Raw genomic sequence first — 25,699 nt, 5'->3', positions numbered from 1 at the left:
ATAGCAGAAGAGCAGATGATTTTGCTGCCCTTGGGGCTGTTACTATAGCAGAAGAGCAGATGATTTTGCTGCCCTTGGGGCTGTTACTATAGCAGAAGAGCAGATGATTTTGTTGCCTGCCCTTGGGGCTGTTACTATAGCAGAAGAGCAGATGATATTGTTGCCTGCCCTTGGGGCTGTTACTATAGCAGAAGAGCAGATGATATTGTTGCTCTTGGGGATGTTACTATAGCAGAAGAGCAGATGATTTTGCTGCCCTTGGGGCTGTTACTATAGCAGAAGAGCAGATGATATTGTTGCTCTTGGGGCTGTTACTATAGCAGAAGAGCAGATGATATTGCTGCCCTTGGAGCTGTTACTATAGCAGAAGAGCAGATGATTTTCTTGCCCTTGGGGCTGTTACTATAGCAGAGGAGCAGATGATATTGTTGCCCTTGGGGCTGTTACTATAGCAGAAGAGCAGATGATATTGTTGCCTGCCCTTGGAGCTGTTACTATAGCAGAAGAGCAGATGATATTGTTGCTCTTGGGGCTGTTACTATAGCAGAAGAGCAGATGATATTGTTGCCTGCCCTTGGGGCTGTTACTATAGCAGAAGAGCAGATGATATTGTTGCCCTTGGGGCTGTTACTATAGCAGAAGAGCAGATGATATTGTTGCCTGCCCTTGGGGCTGTTACTATAGCAGAAGAGCAGATGATATTGTTGCCCTTGGGGCTGTTACTATAGCAGAAGAGCAGATGATATTGTTGCTCTTGGGGCTGTTACTATAGCAGAAGAGCAGATGATATTGTTGCCCTTGGGGCTGTTACTATAGCAGAAGAGCAGATGATATTGTTGCTCTTGGGGCTGTTACTATAGCAGAAGAGCAGATGATATTGTTGCCTGCCCTTGGGGCTGTTACTATAGCAGAAGAGCAGATGATATTGTTGCCTGCCCTTGGGGCTGTTACTATAGCAGAAGAGCAGATTATATTGTTGCCCTTGGGGCTGTTACTATAGCAGAAGAGCAGATGATATTGTTGCTCTTGGGGCTGTTACTATAGCAGAAGAGCAGATGATTTTGTTGCTCTTGGGGCTGTTACTATAGCAGAAGAGCAGATGATTTTGTTGCCCTTGGAGCTGTTACTATAGCAGAAGAGCAGATGATTTTGCTGCCCTTGGGGCTGTTACTATAGCAGAAGAGCAGATGATATTGTTGCCTGCCCTTGGGGCTGTTACTATAGCAGAAGAGCAGATTATATTGTTGCCCTTGGGGCTGTTACTATAGCAGAAGAGCAGATAATTTTGTTGCCCTTGGGGCTGTTACTATAGCAGAAGAGCAGATGATTTTGCTGCCCTTGGGGCTGTTACTATAGCAGAAGAGCAGATGATTTTGCTGCCCTTGGGGCTGTTACTATAGCAGAAGAGCAGATGATTTTGCTGCCCTTGGGGCTGTTACTATAGCAGAAGAGCAGATGATTTTGTTGCCCTTGGGGCTGTTACTATAGCAGAAGAGCAGATGATTTTGCTGCCCTTAGGGCTGTTACTATAGCAGAAGAGCAGATGATTTTGCTGCCCTTGGGGCTGTTACTATAGCAGAAGAGCAGATGATATTGCTGCCCTTGGGGCTGTTACTATAGCAGAAGAGCAGATGATATTGCTGCCCTTGGGGATGTTACTATAGCAGAAGAGCAGATGATTTTGCTGCCCTTGGGGCTGTTACTATAGCAGAAGAGCAGATGATTTTGTTGCCTGCCCTTGGGGCTGTTACTATAGCAGAAGAGCAGATGATATTGTTGCCCTTGGGGCTGTTACTATAGCAGAAGAGCAGATGATATTGTTGCCTGCCCTTGGAGCTGTTACTATAGCAGAAGAGCAGATGATATTGTTGCCCTTGGGGCTGTTACTATAGCAGAAGAGCAGATGATATTGTTGCTCTTGGGGCTGTTACTATAGCAGAAGAGCAGATGATATTGTTGCCCTTGGGGCTGTTACTATAGCAGAAGAGCAGATGATATTGTTGCTCTTGGGGCTGTTACTATAGCAGAAGAGCAGATGATATTGTTGCCCTTGGGGCTGTTACTATAGCAGAAGAGCAGATGATATTGTTGCTCTTGGGGCTGTTACTATAGCAGAAGAGCAGATGATATTGTTGCCTGCCCTTGGGGCTGTTACTATAGCAGAAGAGCAGATTATATTGCTGCCCTTGGGGCTGTTACTATAGCAGAAGAGCAGATGATATTGCTGCCCTTGGGGATGTTACTATAGCAGAAGAGCAGATGATTTTGCTGCCCTTGGGGCTGTTACTATAGCAGAAGAGCAGATGATTTTGTTGCCTGCCCTTGGGGCTGTTACTATAGCAGAAGAGCAGATGATATTGTTGCCCTTGGGGCTGTTACTATAGCAGAAGAGCAGATGATATTGTTGCCTGCCCTTGGGGCTGTTACTATAGCAGAAGAGCAGATGATATTGTTGCCCTTGGGGCTGTTACTATAGCAGAAGAGCAGATGATTTTGCTGCCCTTGGGGCTGTTACTATAGCAGAAGAGCAGATGATTTTGCTGCCCTTGGGGCTGTTACTATAGCAGAAGAGCAGATGATTTTGTTGCCTGCCCTTGGGGCTGTTACTATAGCAGAAGAGCAGATGATATTGTTGCCTGCCCTTGGGGCTGTTACTATAGCAGAAGAGCAGATGATATTGTTGCTCTTGGGGATGTTACTATAGCAGAAGAGCAGATGATTTTGCTGCCCTTGGGGCTGTTACTATAGCAGAAGAGCAGATGATATTGTTGCTCTTGGGGCTGTTACTATAGCAGAAGAGCAGATGATATTGCTGCCCTTGGAGCTGTTACTATAGCAGAAGAGCAGATGATTTTCTTGCCCTTGGGGCTGTTACTATAGCAGAGGAGCAGATGATATTGTTGCCCTTGGGGCTGTTACTATAGCAGAAGAGCAGATGATATTGTTGCCTGCCCTTGGAGCTGTTACTATAGCAGAAGAGCAGATGATATTGTTGCTCTTGGGGCTGTTACTATAGCAGAAGAGCAGATGATATTGTTGCCTGCCCTTGGGGCTGTTACTATAGCAGAAGAGCAGATGATATTGTTGCCCTTGGGGCTGTTACTATAGCAGAAGAGCAGATGATATTGTTGCTCTTGGGGCTGTTACTATAGCAGAAGAGCAGATGATATTGTTGCCCTTGGGGCTGTTACTATAGCAGAAGAGCAGATGATATTGTTGCTCTTGGGGCTGTTACTATAGCAGAAGAGCAGATGATATTGTTGCCCTTGGGGCTGTTACTATAGCAGAAGAGCAGATGATATTGTTGCTCTTGGGGCTGTTACTATAGCAGAAGAGCAGATGATATTGTTGCCTGCCCTTGGGGCTGTTACTATAGCAGAAGAGCAGATGATATTGTTGCCTGCCCTTGGGGCTGTTACTATAGCAGAAGAGCAGATTATATTGTTGCCCTTGGGGCTGTTACTATAGCAGAAGAGCAGATGATATTGTTGCTCTTGGGGCTGTTACTATAGCAGAAGAGCAGATGATTTTGTTGCTCTTGGGGCTGTTACTATAGCAGAAGAGCAGATGATTTTGTTGCCCTTGGAGCTGTTACTATAGCAGAAGAGCAGATGATTTTGCTGCCCTTGGGGCTGTTACTATAGCAGAAGAGCAGATGATATTGTTGCCTGCCCTTGGGGCTGTTACTATAGCAGAAGAGCAGATTATATTGTTGCCCTTGGGGCTGTTACTATAGCAGAAGAGCAGATAATTTTGTTGCCCTTGGGGCTGTTACTATAGCAGAAGAGCAGATGATTTTGCTGCCCTTGGGGCTGTTACTATAGCAGAAGAGCAGATGATTTTGCTGCCCTTGGGGCTGTTACTATAGCAGAAGAGCAGATGATTTTGCTGCCCTTGGGGCTGTTACTATAGCAGAAGAGCAGATGATTTTGTTGCCCTTGGGGCTGTTACTATAGCAGAAGAGCAGATGATTTTGCTGCCCTTAGGGCTGTTACTATAGCAGAAGAGCAGATGATTTTGCTGCCCTTGGGGCTGTTACTATAGCAGAAGAGCAGATGATATTGCTGCCCTTGGGGCTGTTACTATAGCAGAAGAGCAGATGATATTGCTGCCCTTGGGGATGTTACTATAGCAGAAGAGCAGATGATTTTGCTGCCCTTGGGGCTGTTACTATAGCAGAAGAGCAGATGATTTTGTTGCCTGCCCTTGGGGCTGTTACTATAGCAGAAGAGCAGATGATATTGTTGCCCTTGGGGCTGTTACTATAGCAGAAGAGCAGATGATATTGTTGCCTGCCCTTGGAGCTGTTACTATAGCAGAAGAGCAGATGATATTGTTGCCCTTGGGGCTGTTACTATAGCAGAAGAGCAGATGATATTGTTGCTCTTGGGGCTGTTACTATAGCAGAAGAGCAGATGATATTGTTGCCCTTGGGGCTGTTACTATAGCAGAAGAGCAGATGATATTGTTGCTCTTGGGGCTGTTACTATAGCAGAAGAGCAGATGATATTGTTGCCCTTGGGGCTGTTACTATAGCAGAAGAGCAGATGATATTGTTGCTCTTGGGGCTGTTACTATAGCAGAAGAGCAGATGATATTGTTGCCTGCCCTTGGGGCTGTTACTATAGCAGAAGAGCAGATTATATTGTTGCCCTTGGGGCTGTTACTATAGCAGAAGAGCAGATGATATTGTTGCTCTTGGGGCTGTTACTATAGCAGAAGAGCAGATGATTTTGTTGCTCTTGGGGCTGTTACTATAGCAGAAGAGCAGATGATTTTGTTGCCCTTGGAGCTGTTACTATAGCAGAAGAGCAGATGATTTTGCTGCCCTTGGGGCTGTTACTATAGCAGAAGAGCAGATGATATTGTTGCCTGCCCTTGGGGCTGTTACTATAGCAGAAGAGCAGATTATATTGTTGCCCTTGGGGCTGTTACTATAGCAGAAGAGCAGATAATTTTGTTGCCCTTGGGGCTGTTACTATAGCAGAAGAGCAGATGATTTTGTTGCCTGCCCTTGGGGCTGTTACTATAGCAGAAGAGCAGATGATATTGTTGCCTGCCCTTGGGGCTGTTACTATAGCAGAAGAGCAGATGATATTGTTGCTCTTGGGGCTGTTACTATAGCAGAAGAGCAGATGATATTGTTGCCCTTGGGGCTGTTACTATAGCAGAGGAGCAGATGATATTGTTGCTCTTGGGGCTGTTACTATAGCAGAAGAGCAGATGATATTGTTGCCCTTGGGGCTGTTACTATAGCAGAAGAGCAGATGATATTGTTGCTCTTGGGGCTGTTACTATAGCAGAAGAGCAGATGATATTGTTGCCTGCCCTTGGGGCTGTTACTATAGCAGAAGAGCAGATGATATTGTTGCCTGCCCTTGGGGCTGTTACTATAGCAGAAGAGCAGATTATATTGTTGCCCTTGGGGCTGTTACTATAGCAGAAGAGCAGATGATATTGTTGCTCTTGGGGCTGTTACTATAGCAGAAGAGCAGATGATTTTGTTGCTCTTGGGGCTGTTACTATAGCAGAAGAGCAGATGATTTTGTTGCCCTTGGAGCTGTTACTATAGCAGAAGAGCAGATGATTTTGCTGCCCTTGGGGCTGTTACTATAGCAGAAGAGCAGATGATATTGTTGCCTGCCCTTGGGGCTGTTACTATAGCAGAAGAGCAGATTATATTGTTGCCCTTGGGGCTGTTACTATAGCAGAAGAGCAGATAATTTTGTTGCCTGCCCTTGGGGCTGTTACTATAGCAGAAGAGCAGATGATATTGTTGCCCTTGGGGCTGTTACTATAGCAGAAGAGCAGATGATATTGTTGCCTGCCCTTGGAGCTGTTACTATAGCAGAAGAGCAGATGATATTGTTGCTCTTGGGGCTGTTACTATAGCAGAAGAGCAGATGATATTGTTGCCTGCCCTTGGGGCTGTTACTATAGCAGAAGAGCAGATGATATTGTTGCCCTTGGGGCTGTTACTATAGCAGAAGAGCAGATGATATTGTTGCTCTTGGGGCTGTTACTATAGCAGAAGAGCAGATGATATTGTTGCCCTTGGGGCTGTTACTATAGCAGAAGAGCAGATGATATTGTTGCCTGCCCTTGGAGCTGTTACTATAGCAGAAGAGCAGATGATATTGTTGCTCTTGGGGCTGTTACTATAGCAGAAGAGAAGATGATATTGTTGCCTGCCCTTGGGGCTGTTACTATAGCAGAAGAGCAGATGATATTGTTGCCCTTGGGGCTGTTACTATAGCAGAAGAGCAGATGATATTGTTGCTCTTGGGGCTGTTACTATAGCAGAAGAGCAGATGATATTGTTGCCCTTGGGGCTGTTACTATAGCAGAAGAGCAGATGATATTGTTGCTCTTGGGGCTGTTACTATAGCAGAAGAGCAGATGATATTGTTGCCCTTGGGGCTGTTACTATAGCAGAAGAGCAGATGATATTGTTGCTCTTGGGGCTGTTACTATAGCAGAAGAGCAGATGATATTGTTGCCTGCCCTTGGGGCTGTTACTATAGCAGAAGAGCAGATGATATTGTTGCCTGCCCTTGGGGCTGTTACTATAGCAGAAGAGCAGATTATATTGTTGCCCTTGGGGCTGTTACTATAGCAGAAGAGCAGATGATATTGTTGCTCTTGGGGCTGTTACTATAGCAGAAGAGCAGATGATTTTGTTGCTCTTGGGGCTGTTACTATAGCAGAAGAGCAGATGATTTTGTTGCCCTTGGAGCTGTTACTATAGCAGAAGAGCAGATGATTTTGCTGCCCTTGGGGCTGTTACTATAGCAGAAGAGCAGATGATATTGTTGCCTGCCCTTGGGGCTGTTACTATAGCAGAAGAGCAGATTATATTGTTGCCCTTGGGGCTGTTACTATAGCAGAAGAGCAGATAATTTTGTTGTCCTTGGGGCTGTTACTATAGCAGAAGAGCAGATGATTTTGCTGCCCTTGGGGCTGTTACTATAGCAGAAGAGCAGATGATTTTGCTGCCCTTGGGGCTGTTACTATAGCAGAAGAGCAGATGATTTTGCTGCCCTTGGGGCTGTTACTATAGCAGAAGAGCAGATGATTTTGTTGCCCTTGGGGCTGTTACTATAGCAGAAGAGCAGATGATTTTGCTGCCCTTAGGGCTGTTACTATAGCAGAAGAGCAGATGATTTTGCTGCCCTTGGGGCTGTTACTATAGCAGAAGAGCAGATGATATTGCTGCCCTTGGGGCTGTTACTATAGCAGAAGAGCAGATGATATTGCTGCCCTTGGGGATGTTACTATAGCAGAAGAGCAGATGATTTTGCTGCCCTTGGGGCTGTTACTATAGCAGAAGAGCAGATGATTTTGTTGCCTGCCCTTGGGGCTGTTACTATAGCAGAAGAGCAGATGATATTGTTGCCCTTGGGGCTGTTACTATAGCAGAAGAGCAGATGATATTGTTGCCTGCCCTTGGAGCTGTTACTATAGCAGAAGAGCAGATGATATTGTTGCCCTTGGGGCTGTTACTATAGCAGAAGAGCAGATGATATTGTTGCTCTTGGGGCTGTTACTATAGCAGAAGAGCAGATGATATTGTTGCCCTTGGGGCTGTTACTATAGCAGAAGAGCAGATGATATTGTTGCTCTTGGGGCTGTTACTATAGCAGAAGAGCAGATGATATTGTTGCCCTTGGGGCTGTTACTATAGCAGAAGAGCAGATGATATTGTTGCTCTTGGGGCTGTTACTATAGCAGAAGAGCAGATGATATTGTTGCCTGCCCTTGGGGCTGTTACTATAGCAGAAGAGCAGATGATATTGTTGCCTGCCCTTGGGGCTGTTACTATAGCAGAAGAGCAGATTATATTGTTGCCCTTGGGGCTGTTACTATAGCAGAAGAGCAGATGATATTGTTGCTCTTGGGGCTGTTACTATAGCAGAAGAGCAGATGATTTTGTTGCTCTTGGGGCTGTTACTATAGCAGAAGAGCAGATGATTTTGTTGCCCTTGGAGCTGTTACTATAGCAGAAGAGCAGATGATTTTGCTGCCCTTGGGGCTGTTACTATAGCAGAAGAGCAGATGATATTGTTGCCTGCCCTTGGGGCTGTTACTATAGCAGAAGAGCAGATTATATTGTTGCCCTTGGGGCTGTTACTATAGCAGAAGAGCAGATAATTTTGTTGCCCTTGGGGCTGTTACTATAGCAGAAGAGCAGATGATTTTGCTGCCCTTGGGGCTGTTACTATAGCAGAAGAGCAGATGATTTTGCTGCCCTTGGGGCTGTTACTATAGCAGAAGAGCAGATGATTTTGCTGCCCTTGGGGCTGTTACTATAGCAGAAGAGCAGATGATTTTGTTGCCCTTGGGGCTGTTACTATAGCAGAAGAGCAGATGATTTTGCTGCCCTTAGGGCTGTTACTATAGCAGAAGAGCAGATGATTTTGCTGCCCTTGGGGCTGTTACTATAGCAGAAGAGCAGATGATATTGCTGCCCTTGGGGCTGTTACTATAGCAGAAGAGCAGATGATATTGCTGCCCTTGGGGATGTTACTATAGCAGAAGAGCAGATGATTTTGCTGCCCTTGGGGCTGTTACTATAGCAGAAGAGCAGATGATTTTGTTGCCTGCCCTTGGGGCTGTTACTATAGCAGAAGAGCAGATGATATTGTTGCCCTTGGGGCTGTTACTATAGCAGAAGAGCAGATGATATTGTTGCCTGCCCTTGGAGCTGTTACTATAGCAGAAGAGCAGATGATATTGTTGCTCTTGGGGCTGTTACTATAGCAGAAGAGCAGATGATATTGTTGCCTGCCCTTGGGGCTGTTACTATAGCAGAAGAGCAGATGATATTGTTGCCCTTGGGGCTGTTACTATAGCAGAAGAGCAGATGATATTGTTGCTCTTGGGGCTGTTACTATAGCAGAAGAGCAGATGATATTGTTGCCCTTGGGGCTGTTACTATAGCAGAAGAGCAGATTATATTGTTGCTCTTGGGGCTGTTACTATAGCAGAAGAGCAGATGATATTGTTGCCCTTGGGGCTGTTACTATAGCAGAAGAGCAGATGATATTGTTGCTCTTGGGGCTGTTACTATAGCAGAAGAGCAGATGATATTGTTGCCTGCCCTTGGGGCTGTTACTATAGCAGAAGAGCAGATGATATTGTTGCCTGCCCTTGGGGCTGTTACTATAGCAGAAGAGCAGATGATTTTGTTGCTCTTGGGGCTGTTACTATAGCAGAAGAGCAGATGATTTTGTTGCCCTTGGAGCTGTTACTATAGCAGAAGAGCAGATGATTTTGCTGCCCTTGGGGCTGTTACTATAGCAGAAGAGCAGATGATATTGTTGCCTGCCCTTGGGGCTGTTACTATAGCAGAAGAGCAGATTATATTGTTGCCCTTGGGGCTGTTACTATAGCAGAAGAGCAGATAATTTTGTTGCCCTTGGGGCTGTTACTATAGCAGAAGAGCAGATGATTTTGCTGCCCTTGGGGCTGTTACTATAGCAGAAGAGCAGATGATTTTGCTGCCCTTGGGGCTGTTACTATAGCAGAAGAGCAGATGATTTTGCTGCCCTTGGGGCTGTTACTATAGCAGAAGAGCAGATGATTTTGTTGCCCTTGGGGCTGTTACTATAGCAGAAGAGCAGATGATTTTGCTGCCCTTAGGGCTGTTACTATAGCAGAAGAGCAGATGATTTTGCTGCCCTTGGGGCTGTTACTATAGCAGAAGAGCAGATGATATTGCTGCCCTTGGGGCTGTTACTATAGCAGAAGAGCAGATGATATTGCTGCCCTTGGGGATGTTACTATAGCAGAAGAGCAGATGATTTTGCTGCCCTTGGGGCTGTTACTATAGCAGAAGAGCAGATGATTTTGTTGCCTGCCCTTGGGGCTGTTACTATAGCAGAAGAGCAGATGATATTGTTGCCCTTGGGGCTGTTACTATAGCAGAAGAGCAGATGATATTGTTGCCTGCCCTTGGAGCTGTTACTATAGCAGAAGAGCAGATGATATTGTTGCTCTTGGGGCTGTTACTATAGCAGAAGAGCAGATGATATTGTTGCCTGCCCTTGGGGCTGTTACTATAGCAGAAGAGCAGATGATATTGTTGCCCTTGGGGCTGTTACTATAGCAGAAGAGCAGATGATATTGTTGCTCTTGGGGCTGTTACTATAGCAGAAGAGCAGATGATATTGTTGCCCTTGGGGCTGTTACTATAGCAGAAGAGCAGATTATATTGTTGCTCTTGGGGCTGTTACTATAGCAGAAGAGCAGATGATATTGTTGCCCTTGGGGCTGTTACTATAGCAGAAGAGCAGATGATATTGTTGCTCTTGGGGCTGTTACTATAGCAGAAGAGCAGATGATATTGTTGCCTGCCCTTGGGGCTGTTACTATAGCAGAAGAGCAGATGATATTGTTGCCTGCCCTTGGGGCTGTTACTATAGCAGAAGAGCAGATTATATTGTTGCCCTTGGGGCTGTTACTATAGCAGAAGAGCAGATGATATTGTTGCTCTTGGGGCTGTTACTATAGCAGAAGAGCAGATGATTTTGTTGCTCTTGGGGCTGTTACTATAGCAGAAGAGCAAATGATTTTGTTGCCCTTGGAGCTGTTACTATAGCAGAAGAGCAGATGATTTTGCTGCCCTTGGGGCTGTTACTATAGCAGAAGAGCAGATGATATTGTTGCCTGCCCTTGGGGCTGTTACTATAGCAGAAGAGCAGATTATATTGTTGCCCTTGGGGCTGTTACTATAGCAGAAGAGCAGATAATTTTGTTGCCCTTGGGGCTGTTACTATAGCAGAAGAGCAGATGATTTTGCTGCCCTTGGGGCTGTTACTATAGCAGAAGAGCAGATGATTTTGCTGCCCTTGGGGCTGTTACTATAGCAGAAGAGCAGATGATTTTGCTGCCCTTGGGGCTGTTACTATAGCAGAAGAGCAGATGATTTTGTTGCCCTTGGGGCTGTTACTATAGCAGAAGAGCAGATGATTTTGCAGCCCTTAGGGCTGTTACTATAGCAGAAGAGCAGATGATTTTGCTGCCCTTGGGGCTGTTACTATAGCAGAAGAGCAGATGATATTGCTGCCCTTGGGGCTGTTACTATAGCAGAAGAGCAGATGATATTGCTGCCCTTGGGGATGTTACTATAGCAGAAGAGCAGATGATTTTGCTGCCCTTGGGGCTGTTAATATAGCAGAAGAGCAGATGATTTTGTTGCCTGCCCTTGGGGCTGTTACTATAGCAGAAGAGCAGATGATATTGTTGCCCTTGGGGCTGTTACTATAGCAGAAGAGCAGATGATATTGCTGCCCTTGGGGATGTTACTATAGCAGAAGAGCAGATGATTTTGCTGCCCTTGGGGCTGTTACTATAGCAGAAGAGCAGATGATATTGTTGCCTGCCCTTGGGGCTGTTACTATAGCAGAAGAGCAGATGATATTGTTGCCCTTGGGGCTGTTACTATAGCAGAAGAGCAGATGATATTGCTGCCCTTGGGGCTGTTACTATAGCAGAAGAGCAGATGATATTGTTGCCCTTGGGGCTGTTACTATAGCAGAGGAGCAGATGATTTTGCTGCCCTTGGGGATGTTACTATAGCAGAAGAGCAGATGATATTGTTGCTCTTGGGGCTGTTACTATAGCAGAAGAGCAGATGATTTTGCTGCCATTGGGGCTGTTACTATAGCAGAAGAGCAGATGAAATTGTTGCCTGCCCTTGGGGCTGTTACTATAGCAGAAGAGCAGATGATATTGTTGCCTGCCCTTGGGGCTGTTACTATAGCAGAAGAGCAGATGATTTTGTTGCCCTTGGAGCTGTTACTATAGCAGAAGAGCAGATGATTGTGCTGCCCTTGGGGCTGTTACTATAGCAGAAGAGCAGATGATTTTGCTGCCCTTGGGGCCGTTACTATAGCAGAAGAGCAGATGATATTGCTGCCCTTGGGGCTGTTACTATAGCAGAAGAGCAGATGATTTTCTTGCCCTTGGGGCTGTTACTATAGCAGAAGAGCAGATGATTTTACTGCCCTTGGAGCTGTTACTATAGCAGAAGAGCAGATGATTTTGCTGCCCTTGGGGCTGTTACTATAGCAGAAGAGCAGATGATTTTGCTGCCCTTGGGGCTGTTACTATAGCAGAAGAGCAGATGATTTTCTTGCCCTTGGGGCTGTTACTATAGCAGAAGAGCAGATTATATTGTTGCCCTTGTGGCTGTTACTATAGCAGAGGAGCAGATGATTTTGCTGCCCTTGGGGATGTTACTATAGCAGAAGAGCAGATGATATTGTTGCTCTTGGGGCTGTTACTATAGCAGAAGAGCAGATGATATTGCTGCCCTTGGGGCTGTTACTATAGCAGAAGAGCAGATGATATTGTTGCCTGCCCTTGGGGCTGTTACTATAGCAGAAGAGCAGATGATATTGTTGCTCTTGGGGCTGTTACTATAGCAGAAGAGCAGATGATATTGTTGCCCTTGGGGCTGTTACTATAGCAGAAGAGCAGATGATATTGTTGCTCTTGGGGCTGTTACTATAGCAGAAGAGCAGATGATATTGTTGCCCTTGGGGCTGTTACTATAGCAGAAGAGCAGATGATATTGTTGCTCTTGGGGCTGTTACTATAGCAGAAGAGCAGATGATTTTGCTGCCCTTGGGGATGTTACTATAGCAGAAGAGCAGATGATTTTGTTGCCCTTGGAGCTGTTACTATAGCAGAAGAGCAGATGATATTGTTGCCCTTGGGGCTGTTACTATAGCAGAAGAGCAGATGATTTTGCTGCCCTTGGGGATGTTACTATAGCAGAAGAGCAGATGATTTTGCTGCCCTTGGGGCTGTTACTATAGCAGAAGAGCAGATGATTTTGTTGCCCTTGGGGCTGTTACTATAGCAGAAGAGCAGATGATATTGTTGCCTGCCCTTGGGGCTGTTACTATAGCAGAAGAGCAGATGATATTGTTGCTCTTGGGGCTGTTACTATAGCAGAAGAGCAGATGATATTGTTGCCCTTGGGGCTGTTACTATAGCAGAAGAGCAGATGATATTGTTGCCTGCCCTTGGGGCTGTTACTATAGCAGAAGAGCAGATGATATTGTTGCTCTTGGGGCTGTTACTATAGCAGAAGAGCAGATGATATTGTTGCCCTTGGGGCTGTTACAATAGCCGAAGAGCAGATGATTTTGCTGCCCTTGGGGCTGTTACTATAGCAGAAGAGCAGATGATATTGTTGCCTGCCCTTGGAGCTGTTACTATAGCAGAAGAGCAGATGATTTTGCTGCCCTTGGGGCTGTTACTATAGCAGAGGAGCAGATGATTTTGCTGCCCTTGGGGATGTTACTATAGCAGAAGAGCAGATGATATTGTTGCTCTTGGAGCTGTTACTATAGCAGAAGAGCAGATGATTTTGCTGCCCTTGGGGCTGTTACTATAGCAGAAGAGCAGATGATTTTGCTGCCCTTGGAGCTGTTACTATAGCAGAAGAGCAGATGATTTTGCTGCCCTTGGGGCTGTTACTATAGCAGAAGAGCAGATGATTTTGCTGCCCTTGGGGCTGTTACTATAGCAGTAGAGCATATGATTTTCTTGCCCTTGGGGCTGTTACTATAGCAGAAGAGCAGATGATTTTGCTGCCCTTGGGGCTGTTACTATAGCAGAAGAGCAGATGATTTTCTTGCCCTTGGGGCTGTTACTATAGCAGAAGAGCAGATGATATTGTTGCCCTTGGGGCTGTTACTATAGCAGAGGAGCAGATGATTTTGCTGCCCTTGGGGATGTTACTATAGCAGAAGAGCGGATGATATTGTTGCTCTTGGGGCTGTTACTATAGCAGAAGAGCAGATGATATTGTTGCTCTTGGGGCTGTTACTATAGCAGAAGAGCAGATGATATTGTTGCCCTTGGGGCTGTTACTATAGCAGAAGAGCAGATGATTTTGCTGCCCTTTGGGCTGTTACTATAGCAGAAGAGCAGATGATATTGCTGCCCTTGGGGCTGTTACTATAGCAGAAGAGCAGATGATATTGTTGCCCTTGGGGCTGTTACTATAGCAGAAGAGCAGATGATATTGCTGCCCTTGGGGCTGTTACTATAGCAGAAGAGCAGATGATATTGTTGCCTGCCCTTGGGGCTGTTACTATAGCAGAAGAGCAGATGATATTGTTGCTCTTGGGGCTGTTACTATAGCAGAAGAGCAGATGATTTTGCTCTTGGGGCTGTTACTATAGCAGAAGAGCAGATGATTTTCTTGCCCTTGGGGCTGTTACTATAGCAGAAGAGCAGATGATTTTCTTGCCCTTGGGGCTGTTACTATAGCAGAAGAGCAGATGATTTTGCTGCCCTTGGGGCTGTTACTATAGCAGAAGAGCAGATGATATTGTTGCCTGCCCTTGGGGATGTTACTATAGCAGAAGAGCAGATGATATTGCTGCCCTTGGGGCTGTTACTATAGCAGAAGAGCAGATGATTTTGCTGCCCTTGGGGCTGTTACTATAGCGGAAGAGCAGATGATATTGCTGCCCTTGGGGCTGTTACTATAGCAGAAGAGCAGATGATATTGCTGCCCTTGGGGCTGTTACTATAGCAGAAGAGCAGATGATATTGCTGCCCTTGGGGCTGTTACTATAGCAGAAGAGCAGATTATATTGCTGCCCTTGGGGATGTTACTATAGCAGAAGAGCAGATGATATTGTTGCTCTTGGGGCTGTTACTATAGCAGAAGAGCAGATGATATTGTTGCCTGCCCTTGGGGCTGTTACTATAGCAGAAGAGCAGATGATATTGTTGCCCTTGGAGCTGTTACTATAGCAGAAGAGCAGATGATATTGCTGCCCTTGGGGCTGTTACTATAGCAGAAGAGCAGATGATTTTGTTGCTCTTGGGGCTGTTACTATAGCAGAAGAGCAGATGATTTTCTTGCCCTTGGGGCTGTTACTATAGCAGAAGAGCAGATGATTTTGTTGCTCTTGGGGCTGTTACTATAGCAGAAGAGCAGATGATTTTCTTGCCCTTGGGGATGTTACTATAGCAGAAGAGCAGATGATTTTCTTGCCCTTGGGGCTGTTACTATAGCAGAAGAGCAGATGATTTTGCTGCCCTTGGGGCTGTTACTATAGCAGAAGAGCAGATGATATTGTTGCCTGCCCTTGGAGCTGTTACTATAGCAGAAGAGCAGATGATTTTGCTGCCCTTGGGGCTGTTACTATAGCAGAGGAGCAGATGATTTTGCTGCCCTTGGGGATGTTACTATAGCAGAAGAGCAGATGATATTGTTGCTCTTGGGGCTGTTACTATAGCAGAAGAGCAGATGATTTTGCTGCCCTTGGGGATGTTACTATAGCAGAAGAGCAGATGATATTGTTGCTCTTGGGGCTGTTACTATAGCAGAAGAGCAGATGATTTTGCTGCCCTTGGGGCTGTTACTATAGCAGAAGAGCAGATGATTTTGCTGCCCTTGGAGCTGTTACTATAGCAGAAGAGCAGATGATTTTGCTGCCCTTGGGGCTGTTACTATAGCAGAAGAGCAGATGATTTTGCTGCCCTTGGGGCTGTTACTATAGCAGTAGAGCATATGATTTTCTTGCCCTTGGGGCTGTTACTATAGCAGAAGAGCAGATGATTTTGCTGCCCTTGGGGCTGTTACTATAGCAGAAGAGCAGATGATTTTCTTGCCTTGGGGCTGTTACTATAGCAGAAGAGCAGATGATATTGTTGCCCTTGGGGCTGTTACTATAGCAGAGGAGCAGATGATTTTGCTGCCCTTGGGGATGTTACTATAGCAGAAGAGCAGATGATATTGTTGCTCTTGGGGCTGTTACTATAGCAGAAGAGCAGATGATATTGTTGCTCTTGGGGCTGTTACTATAGCAGAAGAGCAGATGATATTGTTGCCCTTGGGGCTGTTACTATAGCAGAAGAGCAGATGATTTTGCTGCCCTTGGGGCTGTTACTATAGCAGAAGAGCAGATGATATTGCTGCCCTTGGGGCTGTTACTATAGCAGAAGAGCAGATGATATTGTTGCCCTTGGGGCTGTTACTATAGCAGAAGAGCAGATGATATTGCTGCCCTTGGGGCTGTTACTATAGCAGAAGAGCAGATGATATTGCTGCCCTTGGGGCTGTTACTATAGCAGAAGAGCAGATGATATTGTTGCTCTTGGGGCTGTTACTATAGCAGAAGAGCAGATGATATTGTTGCCCTTGGGGCTGTTACTATAGCAGAAGAGCAGATGATTTTGCTGCCCTTGGGGCTGTTACTATAGCAGAAGAGCAGATGATATTGCTGCCCTTGGGGCTGTTACTATAGCAGAAGAGCAGATGATATTGTTGCCCTTGGGGCTGTTACTATAGCAGAAGAGCAGATGATATTGCTGCCCTTGGGGCTGTTACTATAGCAGAAGAGCAGATGATATTGTTGCCTGCCCTTGGGGCTGTTACTATAGCAGAAGAGCAGATGATTTTCTTGCCCTTGGGGCTGTTACTATAGCAGAAGAGCAGATGATTTTCTTGCCCTTGGGGCTGTTACTATAGCAGAAGAGCAGATGATTTTGCTGCCCTTGGGGCTGTTACTATAGCAGAAGAGCAGATGATATTGTTGCCTGCCCTTGGGGATGTTACTATAGCAGAAGAGCAGATGATATTGCTGCCCTTGGGGCTGTTACTATAGCAGAAGAGCATATGATTTTGCTGCCCTTGGGGCTGTTACTATAGCGGAAGAGCAGATGATATTGCTGCCCTTGGGGCTGTTACTATAGCAGAAGAGCAGATGATATTGCTGCCCTTGGGGCTGTTACTATAGCAGAAGAGCAGATGATATTGCTGCCCTTGGGGCTGTTACTATAGCAGAAGAGCAGATGATATTGCTGCCCTTGGGGATGTTACTATAGCAGAAGAGCAGATTATATTGTTGCTCTTGGGGCTGTTACTATAGCAGAAGAGCAGATGATATTGTTGCCTGCCCTTGGGGCTGTTACTATAGCAGAAGAGCAGATGATATTGTTGCCCTTGGAGCTGTTACTATAGCAGAAGAGCAGATGATATTGCTGCCCTTGGGGCTGTTACTATAGCAGAAGAGCAGATGATTTTGTTGCTCTTGGGGCTGTTACTATAGCAGAAGAGCAGATGATTTTCTTGCCCTTGGGGCTGTTACTATAGCAGAAGAGCAGATGATTTTGTTGCTCTTGGGGCTGTTACTATAGCAGAAGAGCAGATGATTTTCTTGCCCTTGGGGATGTTACTATAGCAGAAGAGCAGATGATTTTCTTGCCCTTGGGGCTGTTACTATAGCAGAAGAGCAGATGATTTTGCTGCCCTTGGGGCTGTTACTATAGCAGAAGAGCAGATGATATTGTTGCCTGCCCTTGGAGCTGTTACTATAGCAGAAGAGCAGATGATTTTGCTGCCCTTGGGGCTGTTACTATAGCAGAGGAGCAGATGATTTTGCTGCCCTTGGGGATGTTACTATAGCAGAAGAGCAGATGATATTGTTGCTCTTGGGGCTGTTACTATAGCAGAAGAGCAGATGATTTTGCTGCCCTTGGGGCTGTTACTATAGCAGAAGAGCAGATGATTTTGCTGCCCTTGGGGCTGTTACTATAGCAGAAGAGCAGATGATATTGCTGCCCTTGGGGCTGTTACTATAGCAGAAGAGCAGATGATATTGTTGCCCTTGGGGCTGTTACTATAGCAGAAGAGCAGATGATATTGCTGCCCTTGGGGATGTTACTATAGCAGAAGAGCAGATGATATTGTTGCTCTTGGGGCTGTTACTATAGCAGAAGAGCAGATGATATTGTTGCCTGCCCTTGGGGCTGTTACTATAGCAGAAGAGCAGATGATATTGTTGCCCTTGGGGCTGTTACTATAGCAGAAGAGCAGATGATATTGTTGCTCTTGGGGCTGTTACTATAGCAGAAGAGCAGATGATATTGTTGCCTGCCCTTGGGGCTGTTACTATAGCAGAAGAGCAGATGATATTGTTGCCCTTGGGGCTGTTACAATAGCAGAAGAGCAGATGATATTGTTGCTCTTGGGGCTGTTACTATAGCAGAAGAGCAGATGATATTGCTGCCCTTGGGGCTGTTACTATAGCAGAAGAGCAGATGATATTGTTGCCCTTGGGGCTGTTACTATAGCAGAAGAGCAGATGATATTGCTGCCCTTGGGGCTGTTACTATAGCAGAAGAGCAGATGATATTGTTGCCCTTGGGGCTGTTACTATAGCAGAAGAGCAGATGATATTGCTGCCCTTGGGGCTGTTACTATAGCAGAAGAGCAGATGATATTGTTGCCCTTGGGGCTGTTACTATAGCAGAAGAGCAGATGATTTTGTTGCCCTTGGGGAGACGACAACACTTTTTTGCACTGGCCAAATGTCACCAACAGACTAGGGTGACATGCTTTAAAACTAAAAACTAATGCTGTTGGTTCAATATAAATAATAGTTTGGAATCACATACTGTACAGAAGGCTGATTTCATAAGAGTGCTTTGCATTTCCCATTTCCCATGGTCTACATTCCACTAACTCAGGGTTTCCCAAACTCGATCCTGGGGCCCCTCCTGGGTGCTTTTCTTTCTTTCTAGCACTACACAGCTGATTCAAATAATCAAAGCTTGATGATGCGGTGTAGTTATTTGGTAAAAATGGTGCACCCAGGGGTGGCCCCAGGACAGGGTTTGGGAAACCCTGTACTAACTCAAGGTCCAATCCTACTGATTGATGATTACATCACACGTGTAAGTGATTAGGGGCCTATTCATGTATCTCAAAGTATTCAAGTAGATGTAATTATTTGTTCTTCATTGTGTACCAAATTAAACCCTGGTCCTCCCTGCCCCCCCAGAGGTCCACTACATTGAGACCCTGTGAGGTGTTATAAGCACATTAACCTTGCGTAACATAATTACATTTCCACAAATTAAAAGTCTAATTTAATAGCCTTATTCATGAGTTCACGGAGAAAAGCAATTGGCTGCAGTTAACGTTGTATGGAGAGTTAACGTTGTAGTTAACGTTGTATGGAGAGTTAACGTTGTAGTTAACGTTGTATGGAGAGTTAACGTTGTATGGAGAGAGCTAGTTTGCGGATTATAAGGGCAAGAAGTGAAGAGTTGAAAAAATAAAATAAATAAAAAATAATTAAAATTAAAATGTCCCCGGCTGTGACGTTGGCCTAATCAACTCCTATTATCAATGGCATTAAACCAATTAAATGTTTAGAGGAACCATGGCAACGTAGCTGCGACTGATTGGCTTCTACCTATGTGGCTACATGCATTTTTTTCCACTGACTGACATGTTCCAGGTGATTGTCTTTTTTGAACAGTACATTTAATTGCACTGCTCTGTTAGAAATCACACAGAAAATCTCAAATGCGAGCATATTGTACTTTCTTATAGAGTCCTTGAAAGGGTCTGGGAAACACAAAAGACTTGGATTAAAAGCAAAATGGAAAGAAAACACTGGATCTCTTCAGGCAGTCTGAACATCTATTCAACGAGCCACACAGTAACCCAGAGACAATGAAAAATATATACCAGCATGGCAACAGCTCAGCTCAACCCCTTTTCAAATCAGATACTTGATTTGTTCTATACTATTGTGCCACCACCTCCCACTGACTGACAAACACTTGTGTCATTGCAATGATTTAGGCCTTAATTCCTTATCCAATCACACCTAGCTTTACCTATTTATTCTTCACTTTTCAATTACATGTATATTTCTCTTTGTCCCTTAATTTGTGCTCTCTTCTCCAAATCTACCTCTCTCCAGATCCTCCTCTTCTGGTTGTATTCTAATGTTACATTTTTTTTGTTTATTATTTTACCCCGTTTTCTCCCCAATTGGTAATTACAGTCTTGTCCCATCGCTGCAACTCCCGTACGGACTCGAGAGAGGCGAAGGTCGAGAGCCGTGCGTCCTCCGAAACACGACCCAACCAAGCCGCACTGCTTCTTGACACAATGCCCGCTTAACCCGGTAGCCAGCCACACCAATGTGTCGGAGGAAACACCGTACACCTGGTGACCGTGTCAGCGTGCATGTGCCCAGCCCACCACAGGAGTCACTAGAGCGCGATGGGACAAGGACATCCCTGTCGGCCAGACCCTCCCCTAACCAGGACGACGCTGGGCCAATTGTGCGCCGCCCCATGGGTCTCCTGGTCGCGGCCGGCTGTGACAGAGCCTGGACTCAAACCAGGATCTCTAGGGGCACAGCTAACACTGTGATGCAGTGCCTTAGACCACTGTGCCACTTGGGGGGCCCACATTGTATTCTAATGTTTCATGTTTAATTGCATGATAGCATCCCAATCCCACTCTCCTCGCCCTTAATTGCCCTCGTTGTGTATGTGTGGTCTGTGTGTGTGTGCGTGTGCGTGTGTCTATCCTCGTAGGTACCGGAAACCCCTGAAAGTGTGTGTGTGTGTGTGTGTGTGGAGTGAGAGAGCCTGCATGTGTGATCATTCACATCTGTGTATGTGTGTCAGGAGAACATTAAGCCTTTACAGTGCCATGAATTGACTTCCTGTGTCTGTGATTGCTTCTTAATGAGCTTTTTTGCAGGATTGATGCTATTCATAAAAAACTGTGTTAGCTCATAGCTCACCTCTGTTAGTCTTTTTTCTTTTGTTAGTCATGAAGAATGACAGAAAAAGCTCTTTTTACAACCATCCTAGAGGGACTCAACAAACCTAGCGGTGGGGGATTTTCTTATACCTTAATGTACTTGTGAGCGTGTGTGGTGGCCGGTTCTCCTATGGTGCTAGTCAAGGCTCATGGGTATTGAAGTAACATTTAAAACAGGCAAAACATGACATATTGTCATGCACAGAAATAAATCCCCAATAAATCTTAACATTACTAAAATCTGATTTATAAATAATTTATTATGGGAAAACCTACAGGGCACTGGCAGCATGCACACTACTCAATCGTAGAAGATAAATCTTGTGCATAAATTATCATAGAAAAAAATAGTATTGAGCCTCAACCTCATTTTTCCATTATGCTAATTTCACATGATTAAATGACCGAACAACTGGGATAAACAGTCAAGAACAGATTACAACTACATCATTTTTTTCTGCTCTGATTTGCCTTCTCTCTCTCTCTCTCTCTCTCTCTCTCTCTCTCTCTCTCTCTCTCTCTCTCTCTCTCTCTCTCTCTCTCTCTCTCTCTCTCTCTCTCTCTCTCTCTCTCTCTCTCTCTCTCTCTCTCTCTCTCTCTCTCTCTCTCTCTCTCTCTCTCTCTCTCTCTCTCTCTCTCTCTCTCTCTCTCTCTCTCTCTCTCTCTCTCTCTCTCTCTCTCTCTCTCTCTCTCTCTCTCTCTCTCTCTCTCTCTCTCTCTCTCTCTCTCTCTCTCTCTCTCTCTCTCTCTCTCTCTCTCTCGTGATAGACACATTGCTAGGCCAACATAATATTTTAAGACTGATGTTGCGAAAACCTATAGTGTATTTCCTGTAATAGTCAGAACGTTCTGGTTCAGACTGGGTCAAAAGGAAACCAAAGCAATGTCAGCCAGATAGGGCCTCAGTCTCAACCTCACCAGAACAGCTATCACAGCAAATAAAGCCAGGCTTTCTGAAATCCAGTGAGGATTTTCTATTATTTCACAGTGGAGGAAATTTGAAATAGATTCCAGAAATCAAATGAAATTATTCTTTGTGGTTGAAGATTCCTCCCTTTCAAATGAACATTGGTACAAAAATCACACACGGGGATAAATCTAACAACCTAAATCTTATCCCTTACGTGTGAGATGTTCGTTATAGAGGTGAGCAGGGTCCCAGTCAGGGTTAGAAAAACAAGCACACTGACAATATGGCTGTGAACGTTGTGAACATTCTTTCTCCCCTTAGGTAGAGTGGCCATAAAACACATGTAATCCTGTAAATCCCTGTTCTTTCTCACATTGAGCTCTTAGCCACCCCAACGTGCTTACAGTGACTCCTCAGGTTTCTACTCCCCTCCCCACCTCTCTGATAGACTTTCCCAGCCTCTGGCTGCTTTGAACCGACAGGCTGCTCTGTTCGGGCCAGGCCCACAGAAACTAACTCAGCCACGTCTGCTTTTAATGGAGTAATAAGAGACAGAAGTGAAATGGCTCCCAGAGGGCCAGATGAGCTGTGTGCCTCTCCTCGATCCCCTACCAGAAACAGCTGAAACAATGGGTTGGCCACCAAGAATACCTTTTTTAGCACCCCGGCTATCATCCCGCTAACAGCCGATATGAGCACTTATTGCATTAGGCTGGGGTGATAACAGGGAAAATTCTCACTCTCACTCCAAGCACGGAAGACAGTCTGATCTGATGGCTTTACAGGCCATACTCCGCTTCAAACTGGCTCCAGATAACATATATAAACAATGGTCTCAACCAGAAAATTGTAATTATAAGACTAAATAAAGTTGGCTAAAAATTAAAATATGAATCTGTATAACACTGACCCATTTTAGATTAAGATAAGTTATTTTGGGCACACACACTGTTAGGACACTTCTAGCAAAGCAAGAAAACACCAGAACTCTGTGTGAAAGACCAGACAACAGCTAAAGAGAGAAAGAAAAACTGACAGAGTAGACAGAGAACTAAGGTAGCAGAGAGTGAGAGTGACAGAGAGAGAGAGTGGGTGGAGTGTGGGGGTGAGACCACCACAGCACAACAGGACTCAGCGGGCCTAGTAGCCTTTCAGCTCCACAAAGGTCAGAACAGAGCTCCTAGCAGCCCAGCCAGGCAGGGAGGGACTGTTCCCTGAGCGTCTCTGCAGTCTGCACAAAGCCTCTCAGGAGAGTCTGAGGGAAAAATTAGCTTTGGCTTCTTGTTGAAGGAACGTTCAGGTTAAACAACATTTACATGACAAAAGTCTGACTTCAATGCGTCTCCTCTGAATCTGCTGACCTGTTGAATGGCTCCACCATTCCTGAGGTTGAAGACCTCAAAAAAGACTCACTGTTAGTCTGTAATTGTGTCTACCGGATATGTGTGGAATGAGGCAGCAGATTGAAGGACCCACCTCCAGTTCTAAGCACACACCTAGCATCTTATCTAGGCCTAAAGTGCCAGTAGCTAACAAACATTATTTGAGCTCTTAGACTTGGAGGTGTAGGGAGTGACAGAAGGGCGACTGCCTGAAAACTAATTATGGAACCGACATACTGCAACTCCTAGGCAATGTCTGTCCTCCCATTGCCGGGGGCCAGATTTCCCCAGCTGTGAAATCGCTGGCACTTCCGTGGGCACCCAGCCATTAAGAGCACTGGGTTCGCATCTATCAGAGGGACAGGGCTGTTTGCTCAAATCCTCCAAGACACCACCAATTACCACACACACATACATCAGGGGAGGAGGGGAGGAGGCTGGGACCAGACAGTACACTGTGTGACCCATCCTTCCTGCCTCGCTGACCCCGCAGGCTCCTCCTCCATGATGATTTACATTGAGCTCCTTTATCTATGATGCATCAGTGGGTTATTGTATTCCATTCTCATAGTGAATGTCCCAGTGAATGCCTGAGCAGTAGAGGAGCTGATTTACTATCTAAGTATCTGTGATGGGTCCACCAGGACAATTTAGTCAGATTTGTCTGGCATATCCATATGTCTGTGAGCTAGCTGGCTGGCTGATCCTAGCTCTCAGGCCTCCAGAGACCGATGTCTGAATCCACTCCAATGGCATGGTTTGTACCGAACACCGAACACCAAGCAACAAAACACACAAATCTAGGCCATTTACCACAACTGGTGGGAACAGCAACTAAGTGGAAAGGATGTGTCAGAATAGTATGTGACTGACATGTTGGTGTCATCAGTGGTCATGTTTACAGTCAGATTTAAGTGAAGAAGGAACAGTGGTAATGAGACGTACCTGTTTGAACTGTTCTAGTTTGTCTCTAGCTGCCACTAGGATGGGGTCAATGCTGCGGACCTTAATCTCTTGGTTGTTTTTCTGGGCCTGAAGGCCATTTCCCACAACACGGCCCACATAACTGAGGAGGGGAGAGAGAGGAGAGAGAATGGAGAGTTTAATACAAACAGTTTCTGTAGCACAATGACTTGTGAATATTGATATATTGTCTATGAAAGTAACACATGAAAGTATTTGTGTAAGGAGTGCAAATGTAAGGACAGAGTAAACCTTTTCAATTTCGTGTCTGAATAGCCTAGTTCCTTAGCCATTCATAACAATGGCAAATATTTATTCTCAGCACCATGGTCTGCATGTCGTGAGATCAGTTCACCTCACCTCTGAACCTGCCTACACAGACAGACATTCCCCTAGCCCAGGGCTCTCCAACCCTGGTCCTGGAGAGCTACAGTCTTGTAGGTTTTCACTCCAACCCTAATTTAGCACACCTGATTCTAATAATCAGCTGGTTGATAAAGTGAATCAGGATAGTTACAACTGGGGTTGGTAGTGCTCCAGGAACAGAGTTGGAGAGCCCTGCCCTAGCCTGATATAAGGTGATTAACTATGCCCTTTTTAACATCAATTTTTCTTTCATCATGAGAATTGCGGGGCATTTGAGCTGTGTGATTCTGCCTCAGAGCCCAGCTCTTCCTTGAAGCTGGCCTGGAGTGGTGAGTTGTGCTGTCTGACCCAGCCAGGCCGCCACTGGGATCAATGGAGTTTAGACGGCCTTCCTCACTGACATAAATGATTCATTAGGAAGTCAAACAGCTGGAGCGGATTGGTGAAAATAGGAGGCATGACTGCAAATCCAGGTATTGAGCGACCTCACAGCCAGAGATGGGAGAGGAGAGGAAAGGGCAGATGGCTGTTTATCAGGAATAATGAGAGGAGAGGAGGATAGGAGGAGACCAGTATCCTCCTCATTACAGCCCAGTGTCAGGGTAAACACGTCAGATGCAGACACACCGCAGGACTCAGTAATGATGCATTTGCATTTTTGTGATTCCACTAATTACGAGGAGGAGGGCGTGAGATGAGACACAACAAAGGACACAGTGTCAACCATAGTGATCGAAGAATCTGGGATGCATCTCACTCTCGCTCCCTCTCTCTCTCTCCATCTCTCTTATCCATTTCTCTCTTTCATGTATATTTTCTGTGCCACCTCTTCATCTCTGTAGAGGGACAATGGTTGAGTTGATCAGGTTTTGTGAGCAGTAGTTAGAGTAAAATACTTTATCTGCTTGTCTCAGCAATTCAGTTGATCAATAGGTGAAGTTAAAGATGAAATGTTAAATTGGTTAAGACACTGAATTAGATTGACCCTAGATGACCTATTGGAGTCCTATTGAAGGCCATCTGGGGTCAATCTCAAATCTATTGAAAAGCTTAAACATAGCTTTCAAAACCACAAGATAGAAAGACTGACTGAGAGAGAGACTGACTAAGGTCCGGGGCAGACTGTGAAGGTCTAATGCACCACAGAACAGGCTTTTTCCACAGAACAGATTAGAGCCTCTGTAGAGGGAGAGGTGGATGGATGGGTGGATAAGTAGGGCGTAGCAGCCCTGACAGAGCAGACCCTTGTCCCTAACTCCCTGAGCTACCCCAGGAAGTTTGGGGGAGAACACAGTCATCACCACAATCTCAAATCCCAAAATATAGAACACATAATACACACACAAAATACACTCATGCACAATCATGTGGGTACACACCCACCCACGCATGCATGCACTCACACACATTGGCGAGAGAGCGAGCCTGGAGCCACACATGGGATTTCCTTACTGGAGAGAACTCTGGGGC

At 45.5% G+C, this 25,699-nt stretch overlaps 1 protein-coding gene across 1 annotated transcript in view; it reads right to left on the bottom strand.

Moving 5' to 3' along the window:
* The window catches only part of gpc5b (glypican 5b), a 96,115-nt gene that overhangs the window by 25,086 nt on the left and 45,330 nt on the right, over positions 1-25,699 (bottom strand). Inside the window, exon 7 of the mRNA XM_036978156.1 lies at positions 23,846-23,966. Within this exon, the coding sequence (XP_036834051.1) occupies positions 23,846-23,966 (121 nt within the window). The remainder of the gene's footprint in view (positions 1-23,845; positions 23,967-25,699) is intronic.

The sequence above is a fragment of the Oncorhynchus mykiss genome, chromosome 5, assembly GCF_013265735.2.
Source record: "Oncorhynchus mykiss isolate Arlee chromosome 5, USDA_OmykA_1.1, whole genome shotgun sequence".
Classification (NCBI taxonomy): Eukaryota; Metazoa; Chordata; class Actinopteri; order Salmoniformes; family Salmonidae; genus Oncorhynchus; species Oncorhynchus mykiss.
This window is presented reverse-complemented; position numbering and strand designations above follow the sequence as displayed.